Source organism: Zingiber officinale, chromosome 2B (genome assembly GCF_018446385.1).
Source record: "Zingiber officinale cultivar Zhangliang chromosome 2B, Zo_v1.1, whole genome shotgun sequence".
Classification (NCBI taxonomy): domain Eukaryota; kingdom Viridiplantae; phylum Streptophyta; class Magnoliopsida; order Zingiberales; family Zingiberaceae; genus Zingiber; species Zingiber officinale.
Genome location: NC_055989.1, coordinates 134201579 through 134227148, shown reverse-complemented (window position 1 = coordinate 134227148; position 25570 = coordinate 134201579). Strand labels below are relative to the sequence as shown.

At 34.4% G+C, this 25570-nt stretch overlaps 1 protein-coding gene across 3 annotated transcripts; it reads right to left on the bottom strand.

Moving 5' to 3' along the window:
- Positions 1-5351: 5351 nt before the first annotated feature.
- Positions 5352-25357, bottom strand: LOC122047360 (protein PSK SIMULATOR 1-like). 3 transcript variants are annotated; one of them, XM_042608578.1, is made up of 14 exons: positions 25152-25357; positions 24876-25070; positions 24233-24722; positions 16983-17308; positions 16721-16813; positions 16545-16635; positions 13991-14084; positions 11692-11789; positions 11403-11472; positions 8447-8550; positions 6619-6735; positions 6409-6485; positions 6275-6319; positions 5352-6165 (listed from the first exon to the last, which is right to left on the bottom strand). In XM_042608578.1, exons 3-14 carry the CDS (start codon positions 24518-24520, stop codon positions 5655-5657), a joined length of 1914 nt encoding a protein of 637 aa, XP_042464512.1. In that variant the 5' UTR covers positions 24521-24722; positions 24876-25070; positions 25152-25357; the 3' UTR covers positions 5352-5654. The 3 variants fall into 3 exon arrangements, with proteins under 3 accessions (XP_042464512.1, XP_042464511.1, XP_042464513.1); XM_042608577.1 differs by having other exon boundaries at positions 24233-24713; XM_042608579.1 differs by having other exon boundaries at positions 24233-24713; positions 24876-25357.
- Positions 25358-25570: the final 213 nt, after the last annotated feature.

Genomic DNA, 25570 nt, shown 5'->3' with positions numbered 1-25570 from the left:
TCGAATGGATAATATCATTAAAATTTGACATTGGTTAGATCAATGTGTTGATAGAAGTTAAAAGTACAATAGCATGTTGAGCAAGGGAGAAATTTAAGTAGGTCCAAGTCTTAGATAATTAATACTAGAAAGTCCAGTTGGTATTGTGATACGTGTATTTCATACATGATTTTTAGTATTATTTTACATGTATTTTGTTTCATCACATTAGCATATTATAGGACCTGTGTGATTAATAAAGAGGTGAATATTGATTCATCTTCTTTATTTTCATTTCGTCGTTCATTCGATCTATTAGGGTTAGTCACAGTGGAATATAATAAAAATAATAAAGGACAAAAAGAGACGCGCGAATTTACTTGGTTCCATAGTTTGTAGAATCGCAATCCTATGCAGAATCGATTTAGGGTCAAGATCGGATCGGTCATGATCGGATCGTAGAATCGTACAATCCTACAAAAAAACCCTTAAAATCTTATCATACATGATTAATAATTAGAAAAAAAATACTTCAAAAACTCATTTACATATAAATAGATAACTAATTTTGCATATATATGCAATCATTTACACTCAACATCTTAGATTACATTACAACATGTACAAATTTAAATTAACTAGTAATTTAACTACTATTCTCACATAGTAATAATATTTATATTTTCATATTATAAAATGAAAGAATATAAAATTTCTATTAATACAATAATAATAACACATTCAACGTCAAAAATATTTCCTTGGTTTATAAGATGATCCAATTTAAAGGTCAACAAAGCACCTAACGTACATAACAAAAGTTATTGGATCCTTTGATTCAAATATGAACGCCGAAAATAATCTTCTAAAGACTGGTTGATGTCATGCAATACTAGACAATAGACATCCAAAAATTCATCATTTTGGGGGAAAATGACAAAATATTATTGATAAAAAACTAACTCAAAAATAATTAAATATATGTTTAAATAATTTAAAACCCTAACAAGACGAAAAAAATATAATAAAAAAAGATAAAATCTTCTGGGCATCTGAAAAGGATTTAAATGATATTTTTTGGATTTGAAATAGGGTGGTTAAGGATAAACTTTGAAATTTATTAAAGATCTCTGAACGAGCTTTGATTTGGTATATTATAGGTCTCGTGTTTCAATCCGAGTCAAAAGTTATGACCTCTCAAAGCTTCCACCGATCCTGCTCCAATTCTGCTCTGATCCTGTTACGATCCTACCGATCCTACCGATCCTGCTGCGATCTTGCTACAAAACTCGATTCTGCACGATCCTGAATTGATTTTGGGTCTCCGGATCGTAGGATCGTACGATCCTACAATCCGGATCGCGATTTTGCAAACTATGCTTGGTTCCCAATCCCATAGTCAATAAGTTCAAAGCCTAAGTACAGGAAACGTCCGTCCACTAGATCTCTTTTTTGAACTTTTCCAGAGGCAGAGAAACCACTTACAAATTAATAACACAAGTACAAATAGAATGAAATAAATTGCAGCTTGTGAATACAAACAAACTTAGTCATCGATCGGTTTGGAAGTCCTAAGTGCCCTCCTGGCAATTCCCTGATTGCACGAGTAGTGCCTTATCGTCTTTTGATAGTAGAGTCAGAAAGTCGAAGAGTAGAGAATTATTGTTCTTGAATGTAGAGTATTCGTCTCCTTTTATAGAGTTGTATTAAATCCTTATCGGATTGACTCTTATTTGGATCAAGTCAGTCTTATCTTTATCCACATCATTTGACTAATCTTTATTCTCGTCCACATCATAAAGTTAAACCTAATCTTTTTTTTCATGTCAGTTTCCATGTTAACCTGCCATGTCAACATTTCTGACAACTTAGTAATTTGGTCAACCTAACCCAGTCGATCGATCGAATCAATTTTTTGGTCATTGAACTAAGCCAAGTCACTGATTTGCGTCTGAACTCGAACTTGGTCAATCGAACTCGATCGATCTGGCAATCCTTGGGATCGGTCTACTGAACATATTCGATCTACCAAAGCACTAGTTCAGTCAATCGAATCAATTTGGGTCCGGTTCGACCCAAGGCAATTCTGGTTCACCCTAGGCATGGTCCATCTACCTCCGATTGTATTTGTCTGCTCTATGTTTTGCTTCCAACTCCAAGTTCCTACAAAACAGTCATACAAAACACAAGCAAGCAACCTAGTCTAATTCTGTAAATCTATCTAACCTACTAGACTTACCTTTAGCTTGGGGTCAATTCCTCCAAGACTTTACCACCTAAAGTCTACTCCTTACCAAGCCATCATCCTCCAGATCCACTTAGACTTTTGCTCGGCTTGATCTTGACCCTCAGGACTTTTTGCTAGACCTCTGGTCCTCGACATATCTAGACTTCCTGCCTGGTATCCTTGACCCCCAGGACTTCCCGCCCAATGTCCTCGATCTGTCAAGACCTCCTACCCAATCCCTTTGACCAGAACTTTCTTGTCTAACCTCTAGTTAGAACTAGCCACTCAGTAAACTTCTCACCAACCTAACCTCCTGTTAGGATTTTCTTTTGCCAAGCATCCGATGACCCTTACCTGTTTGGACTTACCCTTACTTAACTTCCAGTTAGGACTAGTCACTCAGTATACTTTTCACCTGCCTAACATCTAGCTAGGACTTTCTTTGTTGGTCATCTAGTCATGATTAGACTTTTCACTTCCAAACATCAAGTCATGTTTGGATTAACCCTTGTTCAATTAGACTACACTTAGGTACATTGTTAAGCATCTAAATCCTGGAGGTTGATTGCACTAACACATTTCTTGCATACTTGTATCTTTTTTTTATGGCTTTCACTCTTTTTATTTGGATATCTACTCCTTGTGTTTTTTAATTGACAGGACATGAAATTGGAGTTAAATCAGAGCTAAAAGCCTTGGAATATGAATTCAAAGTGAGGAACACGCTCTAGTCATGTCCCATTACATGAGTGTTAACCTCTAGCGAAAGTTAGATGAAGAACGAAGCAAAAATGAAAACTACAACACTTGACACAGGTTGGTCGTGCCTCATTCAGCTGTAAAAAAGATGAAGTCAGAATTCGACACACCCAGGTTGTGTCCCAAAGCATGGTCGTGTTGAACCTCTCAAAATCCGACACGCCCAAGTCGTACAACAAGGCACGATCATGCTTTTCTTCACAGCATCGGGCATGGCCTAGCCGTGACTGCCGGTACGGTCATGTTTGACCCCCGACTTTAGCCGCATGGAATGGCATGACCCGGTTGTGCCTCCTAGCACTGTCATAGCATGACGGTGGTGCCTCAGTATTTTTGGTATCTACCTCTATTTTAATTAATTCCAAAGGCTATAAAAAAACCTAAAAGCTTTTGTTCGAGGGAGGAAGATTTTCCCCATAACAGGGAGCCCTAGGAGAGTCGCACTAAGGAGCTGTCGAAGTTTCTGTCCACTATAGAGCTTGGAGATTCTTCCGAAGATACCAACAACTACACAACTAAGCGTCCTCTTCTCTTTTCTTTTTGATTCGATTTATAGGATGTCTTCTTCTCTATCATTCAGCTATAACTTTATCTCTATATAGTAGTATTCTAGATTATAGGATGAGGGAGTAACCCAATATATTATTGACATTCATTTTTTGTATTTATTTATTTTTCTTTATCGCATGATATGTTTATTCATGATCCGATTTTATTGTGCATACATGATTATGATACTAATTGCGCATTTTAATATTCCATGGGACATGGGAAAGGACCGAAAGGTGAACCCAAATTTCTGATCTATAAAGACAGAGATGTAAGGGGTTGGTCATGAAAGTAATCCACAATCTTACAAGGGCACCTAGAGAACCGTGAGACATCGTGACAAGAGCCTCCCTTAGAAAACAATCGCTTTTAGTAAGGTTAGCTTGAAAGTAGGTGTCACATTTGAGTAGGCACACCAGTATAATTCCAAAAGTCAATGTTGGCACCTTGGGATAGACCATCTGCATGTGTATAAACATTGAGGTAAAAAAGTAAATAATATTTAGCGTGTCAACAATCATCGTGATAAAATCAAAATCTTAGAATCATTTCTCCAAATTATGATTTCTTTTATGACTTCTCATGTGTTCATAACTCATTTTCTTTCTTTCTCAACTCTTGTGGTTTACGATTGATTAGATAACCTGCTTTACAATTCCGACTGGTACTTAATTTTAAAGTCCCTGTGGGATAGATTTTTTTATTTACTTGATGGTAGGCGTGCACTTGTGATTTGTTCCCATCATGTTGGCAAGGGAGGATATATAGATAGGTTAAAAGTGATCAAATGCTTATCGGTTGTGAAGTTTAATCAATATTGGCAAGGAAGGAAATCTAGGTAGATTATAGGTGATCGGATACTTAATAGGTATGAAAATCTTGGATTAGTGAACTATAGGTAGGTGTGAAAATTTTAGAGTAAACTCTCGGAACATGTAGAGATCTTAGAGGAGTAAATTTTAAACATATGTGAAAGTCATAGTGGTGAGGTTGATAAGTGAAAGCTCCAGCGGTAAGGTTGGGTAAGTGGAAGCCCTAATGGTGAAGCTAAACAGGTCAAAGTCCTAGTGAAAATACTTGGCGACAAGGTTAGGCAAGAGGAGGGCCTAGTAGATCGAGGTTGGCTAGTCATTGGGTGATGATTTAAGTCAAACCTTGTTATTATATTTGATGTCTGTATTTGAGTGTGTAATAACGTTTAGGAACACACATAAAACTTGAAGAGCTTCTATGGATGTTTACATGGAGCTTGGAGAGCTTGTATGGATGTTTGCTTGGCATGGCTAAGGCGACACATTCAGTAGCTTGGAGATTTAAAGAGATAAGAGAAGGATAATATGAGACATCCAGGGATTACAAGATGAGAAGTTCTGAGGTGGTGTTGGAGTAGCTCTAGATTATTGATTTGACATGATTAGGTTAATAGCTCAATGGTTTGAAGTCCATAGAGATTGACAAAAGTTGCATGAGGCAAACCAAGAGGGACCACTCGCTCTATGGCTCAGCTCTGGCACATTGAGGAGATGCTCATAACAGGGAGATCTTGGATACAAATTACCCTAGGGAGCTCCTCATCAGTTGTTTGCTGCCGAGGAAGCGGTGCTCTCAAAGCTGAGGGGATGAATTGAAGAGGAAAGGGTTCTCCCTCCATGACTCTCATTGGAGTTGATATGGAGGATTAACCTGCTCCAATTTGAACTCATATAATCGATTCTCATTACAGGACACTCTCATGGAGGATTCCTTAACAATATGGTTGTTAAGGAGTTGGAGATTATCTTCTGAGAAATTCCCTTCAGCAACGCATCCAAAAATGTGTTAATGGATAAGAGAGAGATGTCCAGAAGTCACTACCCATACATTTAGAACTTGATTATTAGAAATATTATCTATAGGCCCTTGTACATATAGAAGAAAGTACCACTATATGAAATTTTTCTCTCCCTTGTTTATGATTGAACCCACAAGCTGAAATGATACAAACTAAACACACCGTGCCCTCACGGCATTCTGCACACCATGAAAATATTTGCTGCATATTGACATTGTCTTGTGGTAGTGCTCCAGATGTTCAAGAGCAGGACTTGGATCAAGATAGACCTGCAAAGTCCAGATATGGCTCGTCGCCACTTCATGGCTTTTATATATCAGCTACTCTATCAATCACGTCCATAGCTTTTACTCTGTCAATATCAAAGTCAATGACCGGAAGCAATGATGGCCTTCTTGTCGTGAAGAAATCGTTCTTGCTGCAGCTCGTTGGCGAATGGCTGTTACTCTTGCTCAATCTCTTGTGCTTACTCGGTTTAGACTTTGATATGTTAAACTCCTGACTTCTGCTAATTCCAGGGGTTAGTTTTCTAATGTTCACGTATTGCAGCATTTCTTGGTCTTCTTGGGTGAGAGTGGAACTCGGCGAGCTGTGTGTTGTCGAGGCTGGTGAGGGAGTCAATCCATTTGTGGGTGAACGAACTGGAGACTTGATAGGAGATTTGATCTCTCCATTTGCAGACTTGGAGTGGCGAACAAGGTGATGAAGCCACAAAACTAAGTCAAGAATGTACGCATCAGTCTTACCCTTGTCCGCATGATGCAGTGTCTCTATCCTGAGCAAGTCTACTTGACCACCTGCTTTTTGACTTATATCAGAACTGAAAGGAAGATACACAATTGAAATTAGGAAAACCTGGATAAAGGCTAGTAATGATCCGTCAATAAATGACCAGAGACTGATCTAGTTGTAGCATAATGGTTTATTACCTAGTGTTTGCCCACTCCCCAACCCAACCAAAACCATGGTGAGCCCTGGTTAAGTTCAAGTCAAATAACATGGATAAGCATTCATGACGATAATTAAAAGTTTAGAGGATGACTCAAATGACAAGCTGAATTACTTGGTTGTGTTGTTGGCAAATGGCACAAGCCATTGCAATGTTTTTTCCATCTCTAATTTGATTTGAGGAACAGAAAGCTGCAAAAGATTTTTTTTTTAAAAAAAGTAGCACTAAAGTAATCTGTTATTGTGTTTAGCATCCTGGTGGAACTATATCAAACAAGTAAAGGTCTTTAATGATGATGAGCCACACATTTAAACAATAGCATACCTCTTCCTTTGTTTGAGATAATTGCAACTTAGAACGAAATGTAGACTTTATATTTGGCGGCAATCCTTGGTACAAAGAATCTCTTGTATTCTGGGGCACGGAGCTTGACCGTGAGACCTATTGGTATTTGATAATTAGAGGATAAGTTAACAAAATAAAAGATTATCCACTATTTTCATACATTAACATTTCATCAAGGAAATTTCTGGTCTATGAGCAGGCTACATAAGCAAATAATTAATAGGTTCTTTGCTTCCAAAGCTCTTGGAGTGCAATGACCATCTCAAACTACATAAATGGTACTTTGTCCATCGTTATATGGAGTGTTGTAAAATAAGACAAGTTTATATTGGTCAACCATTGAATCTAATGATTTGCAAGGTTCTGTCATCCCCCAGGTATAAAAATTAGCATGGTTTATCTAATGAACCTATTGAACAAAGAGACCAACTTAAATCTGATGCCATTTTGCAGCTCATCTTTTAGAAGAGATACTCCATATCTATTCTATAGGACATGAGATATGCTTATCATGAAGTTGGATACAATCAGTTCGGATAATGTGTAAAATAGAATTACTCATCCTCCTGTGGCACGTTAGTTCAGATATGTTATACATTATTGATAGCATATTAAATCAATAGACAGAAGCCACTAATAATGTATAATATTCACTCATCAAACAATGTAAAAATACTTAAATAAGAAACTACATCTGAAAACTGAATTTGCTAAAACAAACACTAAAGTTGTGCAATATCCATTCAACCTCCAAAAAATTAGGGTGTATTGAAAATTAAAAAAGTAAAAAAAAAATAATAGTTTCACATTATATTAAAAACAATTAACAACGCATATACATTTTCTTATTGAATAAGATAAATATATATTTCTAATTTGATTTAATAAAATGCAACTAAATAAAATTTATCATGATTTGATCAATTAGAGGATAGAGCCCAATAGTGTACAAGGATCCATAAAATCAATCTCACCTAGTAGGATAAGGCTTGTTGTTGTTGTTGTATGATTTGATCAATTAATGACCAAATGGAATCATTACAACAACAACAACAACCAAGTTTTATCCTACTAGGTGGGATCGGCTATATGGATTCATGATAATTCATAGTTTTATAGCCCCACAGCTTCTCTTCTACAGTAGAACAACACAATGAGATCCTTTGCTGAAGCTCAAAAAAGAGAGGCTGTGGACTCATGCTTGGATGGTCATATATGAAATTGTGTGAGCATAACCATCATTTACGCCATCATGCATCCCGCTTCCCTGAAGTTGTTCTTAATTGGCTACAAGGCACATCTTCCATCTGGGCTCCTCCTCAAGTAACAAACTTTTCCTCAAATCTATTTTCTATTGTTTTATTTTTTGGCATTTATGGTTATTCTCTTTTGTGAGATCATCCAGCCATGTGCAGCTTTACTATATTCTATCTTAAAATATACGTGGGGCTTGTTCCTCTTATTTTTAACTAAAAAAAAATGCAAAGCAACTACAGCATGCCAAATATTGAGGTGGAACGCCATACAGTGTGTGCAATTGATGACGCAGCCGAGCAATTGCAGCTGCCGGATATATTTACCATCAACAGATGTATACAAAAGAATATGAAGCTAAATACACCAAGATAAGCATAACCAAATCTAGCTATGATAACTTAATTCTACATAGAATCAATGCTGATTATTTGGAAGGTCTTAAATAGGAAATGATCTGGAAAAAGAATCTTTATAAGCAAACCAAAAACCAAGAAGCTGCTAGCAACGAGCAAAAAGAAAAAACTTGAAACCAATGAAACTAACAACTCACAAGGGTGTCTATCTGAGTGATGATATTTGCATAATGTAGTGCAAGACCAGCAGGTCCTAATCTTCTTTGAAACTTTGTACTCGGCTCTGCCGGTTTAGAAGTATCTGCAATTCGATGAATTGCAATTTTAATTATCAAAAACAGACTATTGCCATGTGTAAATAGCAAACCAAATTTCATGTATGGATGGTCCATCTTAATAAATTCTTGTCCCTTTTATCTGAGTAGGAAAGAACTCTCATGTACATGTTGATTGACCAAGTGACATGTTGGAAAGCATTGTGCAACAAAACTAATTATATAATACTGAAAGACAATTGGAAAATTGGTTGATGTTTGGTATGATGTTGAGATAAGCATAAACAAAAGGGGAGAATGGAAGCCTGCTCTATTAACATACAATGTTTTCCTTGCCATGTTCTTTAAAGTTACCTAGAATTTGCAACCATTAAATCTGAAACATACTCCTTTTAATTGGTTAAAATTACATGTGGCATAGAATATGAAATAACAGCCGCATATACAACATGATGTCATGAGAAGGTAGAGGATAAGTACAGAGCTTGAAAATTAAACATTCAACAAAGACTAACTACAACTACCTAAGTTTTAGATATTCATTAGAGCATGTTGACAAAATGTAAGCCAATCCACTATATACTCTTTACATCCATATCTACCATGGCTAAGACTACAATGTTTTTTATTCCAAATATTGAATAATATATGCAGTAGTGTTGCTCAAAAAATTGAGCCAGTCTTCTCCTTGAACAAATACTTATTTCCCATACTAATTAGCCAGTAAATGTTTTGATTTTAAAACAATAAAATGTTCAACATTCTTCCCACTTGAAACAATAATCTAGATACCACCCTCCCACACATATATAGAGTCAGACTCATGCCTAAAAAATCTTCAAGGTCAAATTGAAATCCTGAAGAAAATAATTCTATGTTACATGGAAAAGTTATGATATCCAATAATGCATAAACCAATATAGTATTCTATGTAATAGCATAACATAATAGAATAATTTAATGTTGATTCATGACAAAAAAAATATATATATAGGTTTGTATCTATGACACAAGCAAGGTATCATTATTTCATTCCATTAAGAATGCATGAAATGAACAATAGAAAATTTCATCTTCAAATACTTTTAACCTAGAAAAATCATGCTGACTCCGCCCTCTCTCTTGACTCAGACTCAATAGCATCAACACAAATGAAGAGAGAAAGAAATAAGACACCAACCATGTTATGGAAACAAAGGGAGGAATGAAAACAACTACATTCTAAGTCTACATTGATTTTACCTAATTGTCAGTTTATATCAATGTGACAAGATGTATGAATTTATCAATCTGTTGTTATGTATCAAGTACCCCTTGGCTATTGTCAAAACTCTATAAAATTTTCTTCTTCTATGTCAGTGTTAACCTTGAGATTTCATTTTCTTTAACCTTTATACTTCTATCATAGAACATATTGGGGTTAATTTAATGCCTCAATAAGGCATACTTTTGATTGGTTGGTTCACATTTGAATGGCTTTTCTTCCTAATTTCTAGAATTATGTAAACTAAGATTCTGGTACTGAATTGTATTAGTATAAACAAAATCATAATGGTTCTTTTAAATTCCAATTCATGTGTGAGAACCATATTACTTTACATGTGAACCATAGCATGTCATATGATGTGAATTATGAATATACAGATACTAATGGCTTTGGTTGCAGTGCAGTTGTGCAACTAAGGCATAATGACAGTACACATTTTTCCATAATATATCAGAGTTACATGACAAATAAAAAATAATTTGGTCCACTACCAGCTTTTGGTACTGATCAATCTCCATCCTCCCGACCAAAGCGTATTAAAAGTTGAAAATAATTTTAAAAGATAATCAAAATAAACCTACAGAAAATCACTACCAAAATGTAAAATCAATTATCAAAACATGCGGGTATAGGCATGAAATGTAGTCCAACAAAGATAATGTGAAATTCCTAGCCCCGTCCCTGTTGAGGGTTTGATTGATTGTTTCACATTTCATGAGATAGTGTATAACATGTCAGTGGACACCCTTATAATATGGCTTTTGGCATTGTGTTTGCATTCAAAAGTACATTTCCTATATAAACTCGTGATGAAACGCATTGTGAAAAAGTAGTTGCATTTGGTAATCAACAAGTCAAAATTAATTTGATTTGATGTAGTGTTTGGTAACACTAAAATGTATACTGTTAATTAAAATATAAAGTATACTATTTTTACATCTCAAATTTTTACTACTATTTTATGACAACTATTTTCAAAAATAAATATTTTATGCAATATTTATATTCATATTTATTTGTCAAACTATTGTGATAGGATTTTATATTTACTTAAATAATTAATTTCATGGTGAAATAGCATTTACTTTATCTGTTACAATCATTATAGTATAATTATTTGAATTACTTAATTGATAGTAAAATAACAACGCTGATTATAGAATAATTTAATAATTGAATAATTTGTGTGACTTTATTATCTTGATATGTTTAAATGATTATGGTAATCATAAAACAGTTTATATTTTCAATATGTGATAATAAAATATTAATTCAAATATTAAATACTATTTTACAGTATACTAAAAATGTATTTACTTTACTATAATAGTTAATATTAACATTTATAGTATTAATCATTCGCTTAATTCACTCTCAAAGTGCCTTGGGCCACTAAAGCACTTTGGAAGAACATTCCCTAAACCAGCCTATGTCCTATCACAGGAACTGCAGAAGCATAATGAAATATCAAAGATAGGAAAAATTGAAGATTTGTTAAGACCCAAAAGTAGTCATGACTCATGAATAAAGCAACACAAGAATGTAATACTTGTTGAAGCTAGTGAAGGGAACAAAATAGAAAGTAAACTGAGACAAGTTTAATTCAAGTACCAGAATTTCCAAATGCATCATTAATCTTCAAATGTATGAAATGGACAATATCTACAAGCTTCACCAGTACCTACAATAGAACAAGGTCAACTTTTTTCCTACAAAACACAGAAAGGAACTTCCAGTTTCTAACATATATTACTAACGTCTTAACTTCTATTAATATAAACTCCCAAAGGGTTGCCAATTAAATCAATAATTTGTAAAGTCAATGTCAAATAACATAGTATGGTGATTAGCAATGTAATATTACCATATTATGGCACCTTATAGCAACATATCCACTTACCTCTTCCAAATTCTTGGACCACAGTGATCTTTTCTTCAAGGATTTTACATGCTTTCTTTGGCTCTTCAGTTCTTGCTTTAGAATTTGGAGATTATCCCCTATATATCAATTAATACATTCAGGATGATGATTGTTAATAAAACTGCATATAAAGAGTTACAGTGTTCATAGCAACAGCTGTGACAGGAATGTATGTTTAAGCCAATTAGGTTATTGTAGCATGAAAAGAATGTTAGCATATATGAGAAGAATGTTAGTTCACATCAATATGAGCATAAAGTTGCCCCAAAACTGAACGATTGTACCTCCACATCATATTGGGGTTAGCAACCTACAACCCCATATCTCATATTATTTTGCTGACTAAGCTGAATATCTCATATTATTGACCTGAGTAAGATCTCAAGTTTCAGTGACAGAGAATGCTGACTGGGTACATAGCCTTTCAGCATCCCATGCATATATTTGATTAAAAAACAAACTTACTATTCCAACCCCACAGGTAATAATAAAAAGTAATCTGATAAACATGACTGCTACAGTGATTAATCATGGAATTGTAAGGCTTCAGAAGTTGCGACAGTGTTAAAGTTGATTCTTATGAATGACATAAGACATTGTAGCAGAGGTACAAATGATGCCAAAGGAGAGGTGCGAGGTGGCAAAAGGAATAGAACAAAGTACCGTATAAAATAATACAAAATAAATCCACATAGAGAAAAGTGAGACACAGTACGTAAGTGGAAAACTATGCGTTGTCCCTGAGTTTCAGCCTCTTAACTAGAACAATATAATTTTCCGTATTGTGTCATACCAGTGTGATTTTGATACTTATTTAATTGAATCATTAATAAAAAAAAAAAGGCAGCCCGGTAAACGAAGCTCCCGCCATGCGGAGTCCCGGGGAAGGATCCATTATACGCAGTTTTACCCTACTTTTTGCAAGAGGCTATTTCCAGGAATTGAATCATTAATAATATTATTAATTTTACTTTATATAAATTGTAACTTTTTAATTAAATTTTCATTGTAATTAATTGTTTACTAAATAATTAATTAGCTTACTAATAACAAATGTTTATTTTTTTTCATTTATATTTGCTGATTAATTTGATCACCTTATTCTTTAGAAATAAAAAAAATTCCAACCAATCAAGTCTTATTTTTTAGTCATGAAGTGTAAAGTTCTCTCATTTTATAATAATTTATACTTATGATCTATTCAATTTCTGAAGGTAGAAGTTTGGAATAAGACACACTTTAATACTTTATAAATTGAGATATACTTTGCTTTCAAATTCTATAACATTGAAGCAATTAAAGACTGAGAAGCTTTCATTGTCGAGGATGAAATTTTTCTAAAATAAACATATATTTTTATAAGTGTATCTAATTGTATTTAAAATTGATTCATGAGCATTCAATATAAAATTTTAATATTAAATATCATTTTGTTGTTTTTTGTATTTTATTTTATAAAACCTTCAAAAAGCATAGGAATGTAGTGAAATAATTTAAATTGTATCATTCCTCTCTCTCTCTCTCTCTCTCCATTTCCGCCATGAGTTGTCGTTCTCATGTCGATGCTAAAATTTCTCAGCTAAATAGTACATTTTGCTTGTGTTGACTGACACACATTGGCACCTCAATTCATGATCTATACGAATTGAATAAGCTGAAAAAACAAGCAATCACACTCCGATTAGTATTCAAAATACATGTCAATGTGCTTTAAAATCATACAACTAACTTAAGCTAACATGAAACTTGGATTGAGCACGAGATGTCAATGTTGACAACTAATAGTGGGCAAATGAATTGACACTTGGCCAGGTCATTTTCTTGCAATGATATACTATGCAATATTAGAAGTGAATTTGGTTCTCCATGCAAGCACTTGATAATTCAAAAATATTAAATGATCTGAACTTAAATTCAGGTACCTGAAGAGGCTAGAATATTTAGACTAAATTGGTACACTGGAAGGATATATATACTACCATCTGCATAACTCATAACGGGAGCATTTTCATAGTGCTTTTGATCCATTCAAGTATCTTTATGCAATCTAATTATGCAGATGAATCTAATCCTGTGCTGGGACTTTGTGAATAGAAATTAAAAAAGAACAAAATCTTTTAATGTTGGGAGAATAATCCGAGACTCAACAGGATGGGTGTGTTTGCATAAAATACTAGATCAACCAGCAGTTGCTCATGAAAACAAAATAGAAAAAACTTCTCATGAAACAGTTTCTGAAAACAAAAATAAATGTTAATAACCTAGATGAGAGGCTGACCTCTTTGAACTCCACTTGCACTATCATCTTCTTGCTGTTTTCTCCTAGAATCTTGCTCAAATCTATCCAAGGTATGAAACTCATGATATAATTCCTATAGAATAACGAAATTAGTAAGAAACTTTTGAAAATAAAAAAAAAATGACAAAATTGCATAAGATAGCATTTAAAGGTTTCATATAAGACTTCAAACTTATGTAATACCAACTGGAATAACTGATCAGCCCAACCAAAAGAAAAAGTCACTATAATGACTAGGAACGAGTTAGCAATCACTTTGCATGAACATTGAATTATTGTTTATACAACACATTGAACCTACGTAACCCTACTTAAAAAACCAACATCAACATACTGACATAGGCTAGTAAGACCTCCCAACTGCTGAAATGAAGCAGTTCAACTCTTACAATTTTGATTAGAATTTCAAACTGTATGAATCCCACACCTGGAATAAATCAATTAAACTCCAAAGGCTTCTAGTAAAATTTCACATTCGTGTATGAATTTCTCTACCACAAGAACCTTTTGACTGTTTACATAATGGTGATCTTTAGCTTCTATCTATGTAAGTGGATGGACTCTCCTATTTGTCCAAGAGGTACAGGAATCAGCTAATTCAAAAAAATTAGGAGAAACATCATTGTTTCATAGGTTTACTCAATCCTTACATATTTCAGTTATGGCAATAAATAAATAGCTTATCGCCCCAGAATCTCTCCAACATTACTACTCGTGAAAGAGTCACATGAGTATATAATAGGTTTAAGAACTGATGAGATTTTAAATGAATCCATTGACCAAGGACTAAAAATAATCATGAGAACATGTGCAAAAGATAAAGAAAGAGAAAAATCAATCCACATAAAAGGGAAACAAATAGAAACAAATATATATATATATATATATTGCACAAGTAATCAAGACACAATCATGAGTATGGACTAGTTAAGAGACTCAACATCGAACTTTGTACAGAATGGAAAATCAAAGCAAAATTATAATATGACATGATATCAACATATGGAGGCATAGACATATTTTATTCACAGCTTTTTTGCAACAATGGTTTGAGTCATAGTAATCAATCCCACCCCACCAGAGCTCCAACACCTCTCCTTATCCATACCTAATACCATAGTGTCTGTCCTGCCAATCTAGTACTAGTGCCAGCACAAACCAAGGTTTCAATATCAATCAATATAGATAAAAGGAAAATTAGCAAAATCAATTTCAATACCAAATGAATTACGAACTCGTCTAGGTCTTAGAAATGGATGGGATTTACCTTGTCTGTTGTTAGTAGGGGTTCCTATTAATGTGTTAGTAGTAGGGAGATTGATACCACGAACACATGTTACAATTTATCTCGTTTTAGATTTTTTTTATTCATTCAATATTATCAAAATAAAGTATGAAATTCATATATTTTTATTTATGCAAAGTAAACACAAATGAGATGAGATCGGAAGGTAGTCCAAATCAAGGTCAACATCAGTGTGAACCATGCCAACCTGTACAATATCAGCATGAACAAGGTCACCATTACAATGATACTTTAAAGTAAGACATTGATAATCTCCTTTCTACTAAGATGACAAGTTCTTTTTCTCCTTTTTTCATTATGATCAAGCTGGTCACAAATTCAAATTCCATTATGATCTGTGGATGAGCTATACCAAGCTAGACAGCATTCGTGCAAGTAGAATTGGTCCCTTCTGTAATGAATTTGATCGACTGTCACATTAAACAGCTGCACTAATGTACCTCATACTGAATTATGATGAGCTAACCTATGGTTGAGTCAAAGGCCAATAAACCAAGGCCCTTTAGCCTCTATACACCAAACAGATGGGAAACAAGGATTCTGGGCCAGTTCCTGTCAATACATGCTGTTATGAGTGAAGACTAGATTGATGAAATTCAGTAAAAGATAATACTGTAAGCATATTCCCTACAAATCATATGCTATAATCATAAGACTCCTAGCGAAAATTTGTGCATGACTCAACCCCTATATTGAATGATTTTCACTAACAAGGATCATATGTTCACAGTAAGATGCTGAAAGCACAACTAACACATAATATTTATATCCATCAATGTGGTGATTCTTGTAAGTTAAATCTTGTTTCTTGAGAAGCACAAAAAACAATCCCGCAGAACATAAATAATATCGACATTTTGATGTCACTAATCTACAGAACTTCTCTTGTGAGAATGATGTGTGACCAATTCTCTTTCTATGAACAAAAGATATATTATGTAAAAACAAAATTTTCTTGTAACACTATCACACAAAAATACTCAATTAAACTCTTGAATTGTAAAAACATCTAGATCTACGCTATTGTCTCCCACAAAAGGGCATAACCCTTAAGCATGTTATTAGACCTCAAAAGCATCATGAGTATAAAAATAATCAGAACCAAACATAAGCATGAAAATTGCCCTTGCTAATTCCATAAAAGTCAGTAAACAATAAGTATCAGATATTGTGAATATGAAATGAAAACATTACAATAACAATGATTACTGAATTAAGTGTACCCACAGCTGTATGTTGAGCTAATGTTAAAAGTTGCTCAATCGCTGCCCCTGCTGCTTCTTTCAGCTGATTTATAGGTGTGAGTTCTGATGTCAGACTGATATCAATAGAAAATATAAATTAATTGTGTGGGCAGTGATACTGGTTATTTTAATTCTGTGGCATAAAGATGGGAATTTTACTTGTTAAAGTAGCGCTCCAAATTGTGCCATTGAGGATCTTTACAACGATTTCCAAAGCGCACAACCTCATTACGGAAGACATCAAACTCTTCCCTGTTGAAAAAAAAAATCTTGAATGAATGGAAATAATAGTTAATTTCCTAAGGCATATCTTTGGATATGGCCAACCTTTATTGTGAAATTCATGAGAATATGTTTAATCATAAGTTGCATACTTACCTATGGGATGAATGAATGAAGAATGACATCCCAAAGTAAGTACCTTTTGTCATAAATAGCAATGCTTAGCAATTCATCCATATCTCTAGATATCAAATGTTGTACACCTTCCGAGGGAAGAACAACTTCCTTTAAATGCTTTATGTTCTCCTCTGAAACTGATTGCATAAGATTGGATCCTTTAACTATTGTGTTGGCAACTTCGAAAGATAAAATGGCTATTTTGTTTCCCTTTGTTGACATTCCTGCCATAAAACTACTACTGAGATGCAAATTTGTCACACTAGTCCCAAGAGTGTCCAATACCTCCACTGCTTTGCCAAGCCCCATACTACCTGCTTTGCCCAAAACAGAACTCACTTCTGAAACCTGTGATACAATAAGGTGTAACTGATATGCATTGATAACAGGGAAGTATACAATCGAGAATTACAAGGGAAGAATAAGGTGCAAGCACATTGCAAAGAAAATTATAATCAAAACATTCTATAGTTGTGGCTGTTAAAAGTGCTCATGAAGGAAAGCAGAATATAAAAGATAAGAAGTAGAGTAAATACAGAAATATTCAAGATCAAAGTGTTCAGTTTTTTTTTAAGCAAGACAGCATAAGAATAAACAAGCTAGATCATCTTTCCTTTCATTGTGTTGCAAAATGTAACTGACAGATAACATCAGGAGTACAAAATTGCAATGTATAGAAAATTCAGAAATTCATCAACCTAGGAAGAAAGTACACTTCTAGAAATGAGGCAAAATAATTCATGAACCTATAACAAATGAGGCAAATTGCATCTAAACTACCTAGATTCCTTGTCATCTCAATTCTGCAGTATGCATCTATTTTTTGTTTAGTCAGTAGTCATTCATAGTTTTACACCTCTTTTGACATGTGAAGAGCACAGGAGATTATTAAAATTATTAGGCTCGGAATCATGATTGAAAGAGACAATTGGTGATAAACATTATTTGCATTCACCCTTCTGATACAATGGCTCAAAGCACAGGAACAGAATATAGTAGAAAAAATACCTCAAAATTCAAAAGAGGGTTGTCAAGAGTAATATCAGTATCAAGCTTGAAGGGTTCAGACAATGTATTCAACCAAATTTGATTTGTAGGATCAAAAAGATCAGAATCAGTAAAAAAAAGAGAAAAATAAAATTGTTTCATATATCATTTTATTTAGTACTATACTAATTGAGTTAATATACATAAGTACATAATAATACTATTAGACTTTTATATATGTGACTACAATATATTCCTAAGTAACTCTAGGAGAAAAATCCCAAATGTAGTCCTTCTGCACAAATAGCACCCAAACAAGGCTCTGTTTTTTCAAATTTCCTAACAAGCTATCAAATCACCATAAAAGACATTTCAAATTTACCCCTGAAACAACAGTTTTTATGAAGCATTGTTGTAAAAAGAATCATTCACAACACTGGTTTTGTTAGAACATTGTTTTAAAGTTATATTAGATATTTTACATTATGGAACATTAACACTGTCTACAAAATTAGGATCATTCTTTCAGTGTGTTTAAACAAAATTACCCAATCATTTACACCAATTTAATTACAGATCTATCAAACTCTTAATAGCTCTGTTTACGTGTACTAACCCTTTATTACAGATCTATCAAAACCATTAGTAGTTTAGTTAACATAACCACTAATTAATACTTATATAATACCTTTTTATGGTTTAGTGCCTCTTTAATACAATCTAAAGCTTATTAATTATTATAACTATTTACAAACAGTGGTATAAAGAGAATAATATCTAATATTTGGTGGCGTTGGGACACGAGTTATCCCTTCATTTTTCTATGCTAACCTAACTATTACCAATTTTGCATCTCTCCATGTGGACCATGTACCACTCCTCATGTCAATCCTAAACACTATCATGAGTTTCTTTATAACATAAATTCATTGTGAGTCCACCTCTATCGCACTTTCACCAAAGTCACATAGCTCCATTGAGCATTTCCCTATCCATTGCCATATGTTGATGCTTTCAAGTTGGATGATGAGACTCAAATATCATGTCCTCTTGTAATTTGATTCCATCTTTGCATTTAAACATTTCATTGTAGGACTTCACCACCTCATTGTAATCCAAGACTCCAAGTTAAAAGTTTGAGAAAATAATGCTTTTTTTCATCTATGTTTTTTTACTAGAGAAATTACATGGGGAATTCTAGAAAAAAAAAGTGTTAGTGTAACATATATTGAACTAATTAAGGATATATATGAGGATATAACGACTAGAGTACTTCAAACGGAGTAACTGAACATTTCCAATAAAAATAGGGTTACATCAAGGATTAGCTCTAAGTCCTTATCTTTTTATACTAATTATGGACGAACTCACTACACACATTCAAGACACAATACCGTGGTGCATGTTGTTTGCAAATGATATTATTTTGGTAGATGAAACACATGAAGGAGTAAATGCTAAGCTAGAATCGGGAAACACTAGAAGGAAAAGGTTTTAAGTAGACAGAATATATGGAATTTAAATTTAGCAATATTAGATATAATGAGACAATTGTTAAGATAGGAGATGACGAGTTGCCTGGAAGTAAGAGCTTTAAATATTTAATATCATTTTTGCAAAACAATGGAGGGATTGAGAGAAATGTCTTACATAGAATACGAGAGTGTCGGGTGTTTTATGTGATCGTAAAGTTCCTTTAAAACTTAAAGGAAAGTTCTATAAAACCGTAGTTAGACCTATATGGAACTGAATGTTGGACTATGACTCGAACTTGAGAATTGCAGAGATGAGGATGTTAAGGTGGATGTGTGGACATACGAGGATAGACAGAATAAGAAATTAGAATATTAGAGGGACAGCGCAATTGCATTTATTGCGGGAAAACTCCGAGAGATGTTTAGGATGGTACGGGCATGTACTTAGATATCTAATAAATGCTCCAGTTAGGCGATGTGAAACTATGACAAACATGCACATCAAATGAGGAAGACAAAAAAAACTTGATTAGCAACAATAAAACAAGATAAAATTTATTTAAATATAGATGATGATATAGTAGGGGATAGAGCCCAATGGCGTAAAAGGATCCACATAGCCGATCCCACCTAGTGGGATAAGGCTTGGTTGTTGTTATTTTTTTATTTTTTTTACTACCTTAGCGATGTTAGTCAATTTCAATTGGATTCTATATATTTTAGTCGTTTCAATAAATTTATGGATTTATTTCTCAAAAAATATCAAATAGATCATTGTAGATCCTGACCCAACTCAATCAATCTGAATTAGAGTTGTCTAATATGTTTGAAAACCATGATACATTGACTCTAAGAATAAAATATCACCAACTAATTCAGCATTGAATTGAGAATATAGAAAAACAAAACCATCACCACAAAAAGCAACTATGTCCTAACTTGTATCAACTTAGGTGGACTATATGGATCGTATATCCTCATTTGAAAACAAAAACTATAGGAGTGGGCCTATAGGCACTAAGGTTTAAAATTTCGACCTATGCCGAGGTTTCGATCCTGGACTGAAACGATACGGTTTTGGTACCGTATCGTGCCATGCCGATATAGTTTCGGTATTTTTTTAAATATAAAATATGTTAATTAAAAAATTAAATATTTAACATAAATATTAAAAAAATAAACAATATAAAAAATAATCTTTAAAAAAGGAAAAGATATGAAAATAGATAAATAAATAAATAAAAAATTATTATAATTTTTAAATTAAAATAAATGAAATATAAAATTAATTAGATAATTTTATTAGGGTTTAATAAAACCACTTTAGATTATCTTCATCATAGCTAGGAATTGATTAAAATAATTAACTTAAGTTTAATTTAAAAAAATCTGTAATTCGACATCACTTGCGAGCTCGCGCGACTTTGGTGTTGCTGCAGGGTTGCGCGACCCCTCGGCCATGGTCGTGGAGATCACATGACTCCTCCAGGGCGATTGTGGTGGTCGTGCGACCCCTCTGCGGCAGCTATAGGATTTCGCGATGCCTTCGCGACGGCAATGGAAGGGTTATGCGACCCCTCCGCTGCTGTTGCAAAGTCGAGCGACCCCTCTGCTATGACATCGCACAACACATCGTAGCTGTCGTGAGTTTGGTGCTGGGATCGTGTCGGTGTCGGTCGCCAGGCGGAACGAGATATTTCGCCCGTTTCGACTGTCTCAGCGCGGCACTTTAAACCATGATAGGCACACTGAGACTTTATTCAATAGGGAACAAAATTTATATCCTCTTTAAGCTATGTGCAAGGCTATATAATTCTTGTTAGCATCCAGGTAATCTAGATTGTTCTAAAATATTACATAAATTTTAACATTAATCTCCCTCTAGTTCAAACATATTTAATTCTAACTAGTTCAAGTCATTCAATTTCATAATCTATCTTTTGACCACATTCATACAACTGTACCTTAGTTTTTCTTATTTATTATCAATCAAGATTACACCTAACTGCATGTAAGTGCAACCAATAACATAACTCTTTTGTTTATCAATTCGACTGACCCTACAGTTTGTCTTAGCATTCTCATCTATATTGGTCCTTTACATCTAATGTTTCAAAGCATCATGTATCAACTATCAAGCCACTATTATGAAATTTTTTATCTAACCCATCATGTATCAATGCACTATGCTTAGTTCATGTCTTCATTCCTATGGATGATTGTAACTCTTAAAGTGCTCAGCCTTTATCTATGAATGAAATTTCTTTATTCTCTCCTTGATGTTGCATAACATATGGATAACATTCATGTGGCTGATCCCACATAGTGGGACACAAGTAACTTCATATTGATGGTGATGATACAATAGGGGTAAAATCACAAGTTAGAAGCTGATTTTTCTTTTTTTTACACTTGTGGTTATAATGAAGGTTTAAAATTCTAGGGATGTACAAGTCTCAATTTGGAATGTGAAGTTGGAGAGTTGGGGATTTGCACCAAAAGTCGGGAAGCAAAAGAACCATTCAAGCAATACTTTATAGACAGAAATTATTGCATTTAAATCTATTTTTTTATCTTCCATAATTATTTACATTTATTTTTTTTTTTTATCTTTTTAACTTTAAAATTTTTTACAATACAATGATGTCCATTGACTAAGAATGATCAAGCCGATTAAATCAAACCTAATAAAGGAATTCAAATGACCAATAATTCAAGCTTCATTAAAAAAAATCATGATATTTTTTGGCGCAAAAGTTGGGCTTGATCTTTTCAAAATGGAAGTAATTTCTCCCATGCTCATCTCCTCATCAGGGTGTGTGTTAGTCCAAACTCTTTGGAGTTGGCTGCAAAATTCTTATCAAAAACTCATGTAAGGTTTTTCCACTTGAGATCCACACTCATTTTTATCATACCATTGAGTTCTATACCAACTCCGCCCATGATGAACTAATCATGAGCGGTCCCAAACCTAGATAAAGGAGAAGGGTTGTGTTAGGTTGTAAAATTATGACAAATGTTCAATGAATAGATTTGTTGTTGTTGTTGTAGTATTAAGTTCTATATCAATCAAAAAGGGAAAAAAAATAATCAAAAACAATTTGAGTGAAACAATTAAAGTCTCATAGTAACTCTTTGTGCAAAATTACAGTTGCAGCCTTACAAGTATTCATTGGTTATATTCCCAATAGTTGTTAAAATACATCATATCATGTCTTTTAAACATCACTAAAATTATTATAACTTGTCATCTTTAAAAATAACTTTCATAAGTTCTTTCCAAGTAAACAATAATTATGTGGAAACATTGATGCTTAGTTTCTCAGGATAGATCAAAGAGTCCATCAACAGTATGGAAACATAAAAACCACCAAGTTATTTCTTTAATAGTCTTGTATGAACATTCAATAAAAAAAGAATTAATTTCCTCAAAGAAATCCATCCAAATGAGAGACGTGTCTCATTATTTTGTTATGCTTAACCATTGGACCAAAATGCTTAAGCCCAAAGGAATATCAGTTCACTCTTCTAAGTCAATCGAGACATGAAGTCCAACACAACCTAGGATCATGGTTAATCTTTTATTATATGAGGCCTAATGGTGCTAAAACAACTCTTGTCAAATATCTCACAATGCTTAGAATCTGGTCCATTTTTATACAATTTCTTGCAGCCCACCCAATAAAGAGAGCTGACCCATTAATTTATTAGGTCCAACCATTGGCTCCAAATGCTTAAACTTAATTAACAATGCTTCACTCATTTAAGTCTATAAACATCAGCCTACAAACTCTATGTGAGAATAAAGAAGAGTGTTACACTTGCCACACATTAAAACAACTCCTCTTTTTTTATGTTAACCCAAAATTGAATTAAGCAGATATCAATAAATCAACAACATGCATAGGATAGGACACCTTATTCCATATAAACACTGATATCACAATGATCCATATGAGAAATCTTCTAGTCTTAACGGCCTAGTGGAGTGAGTACTTCTCAGAATAAACATCAGATTAAGCACAAAGACAGAAGATTGGACATAATGATAGATGGTAAATTTCCTAATTAAAATTAAATTGAGGTCACAGAAATCCAAAAAACTAAATTAACCAAGAAAGAAGTCAATTTGCTGATCTAGGATCAAACAACACATGCATGCAAGCTATATTAGGAATTCTTTCAAGACATGCACAATGGTAGAAAGGGTATGCACAAATACAAATGAAGAAATTGAGTGGTAAAAATAAACATGGTGGCATAAAAAATGAACCATGACTTATAATGCACTATGTCAAAGATTTGGTTGGTTCCCTAAAAGATTGGATTCCCTCTCTCCAAAAGGTTATTAACCCTTTTATTTATTTATTTTTGATAATTTAGGTGTATGGGCTTCACCCTGGATGTAGACAACCTTCCCCATTGATTCGCCTACTGGGTAAATCCAGAGCACAATTTATGAACACTCACCGACCACAAGGATATTTATCTCATTTGAGATTCGAACCTTGGTCCCCTTATTATTCCTCTGGGCAGAAAGTTCCTAACTTACTACTCTGCAACATTAGATTGGTATTTTGCAGAAATGATAGTTATGACATTCTTGGACTGATTCATCTAAACTGTCCCATTTGTTGTCCTGCCACACTGTATGAAGTATCCACACAATCACTGAAAATGGTGAGAAAAAGAAAAACATTGTAACCCATCTCATCTCGCTTAATATGATGATGGAAAAGGTATCAAATCATTCATTGTGTTAGCAGTCCTTGAAAAAATAAATTAAAACCAGAACATCAGACAAGCTTGCCTTGGTAGTCCCTGATTTCACAGAGGTACTGTGTTTAGAATTGGTTAGCCTGGAGGAATTCTGCGAGGCAGATCTAGAGAATTGTGATTCAGTCTCATCTGCGGAAGTGACGGGAGAGTTTCCAGGAACAGGTTGTTCGTGCAGCTGCTTCTCCATTGCTTCTTCCACTGTATTCCTTTGCGTCTTGCGAGACTGATTCGTTGTTGACTGATTCCTGCGTCCATTGGGGTCCAGTGTATCACTAGGCGATTTATCCACGGCTGATCTTCTCGAACAAGTTCCGCCCATTTGACCGAATATTTTGTCAACTCTAATTCTTCGTCCTTTTCACAGGCCAGAAACCTCTGCAGTAATCTCAGCAAAAATCGCTACAAGAAGCTGTCCTTCAAAAGAAACGATTCTATGGAGCATTTAAAATATGACGTGAAGAGTTAATCGAACCAGGCCGCAGCTTTGACAGATGAACACGAACATGAAGCACCTAAAAACACTAGGAACAAACTGGTTTAGAAGTCGAAGTCGAATTCTCCAAATAATCATAAATCACACGCACACAAACACACGCACAAGAAAGAGAGGAAAAAAATGCAAATTTTCAAGCACCCACACATCGTGAATCTGAAAGTGAGAACCAGTAACACACCTTCTCGAAACGATCAGAAACGGACAAAAAGGAAGAAGACAGTAGGGAGAACGAAACAGCCAACGATCGATTCGAGGCTTCTCCGAACGATGAAGAATCGATTTCCCCCGGCCACGGGAGCGACAAACTCCGCCGCGGCAGGAGAACCTTATTAGGCAAGCCCCACGCTCGGTCAGCCCCGAACGCCCATCAAGTCTTACAAAATGAAGAAGAAAACCAAATCGCAGTTTTCAGGCGCATCACTAGGAGGAACGGCGATATAGAAAAGGACCGCACCTGTCGCCGCAAACCGATCAAGCAACAACGAACGAAAAGGGTAAACTGCTCTGGTGAGTCAGTGAGTGATTGATTGATAGTTCATCCCATCGGTCAAGATCGCATCTTTACGCTTCCCCGGCATCGGGAGGCAGAGAATCACATGAACGAAGCTCGGCACGCGTTTAGGGAGGGACACAAGTGGAAGCTGATCAAGCTCAAAACACAGTAAAGTCCTCTTTGACTCCGTCTTCAATTTGGATACTCCTTAATTATTTTTTTCTTTTTTTCTTTTTTTTTCTACGGCCTATACAATTAACTTCCCCTTAGTTTTCTCTACGTAGATATTTTTGAGGACTATGGACTTGAGAAAACGAGGCCAAAGAAAATATATTCCCTTGTGGGGTGGTTGTGCTTGGTCCATAACGTGTGGCAGAAGT

Bases quoted from the DNA above. Each gene is read 5' to 3' on its own strand.
- LOC122047360 (XM_042608579.1), bottom strand. From the start codon at position 24,520: ATGGGCGGAACTTGTTCGAGAAGATCAGCCGTGGATAAATCGCCTAGT. The intron at 16,814-16,982 runs GTACTTACTTTG...TTTTTTCAACAG, and splicing joins ATTGCTATTTATGACAAAAG to GGAAGAGTTTGATGTCTTCC. The intron at 16,636-16,720 runs GTAAAATTCCCA...TATTGATATCAG, and splicing joins TTGGAGCGCTACTTTAACAA to TCTGACATCAGAACTCACAC.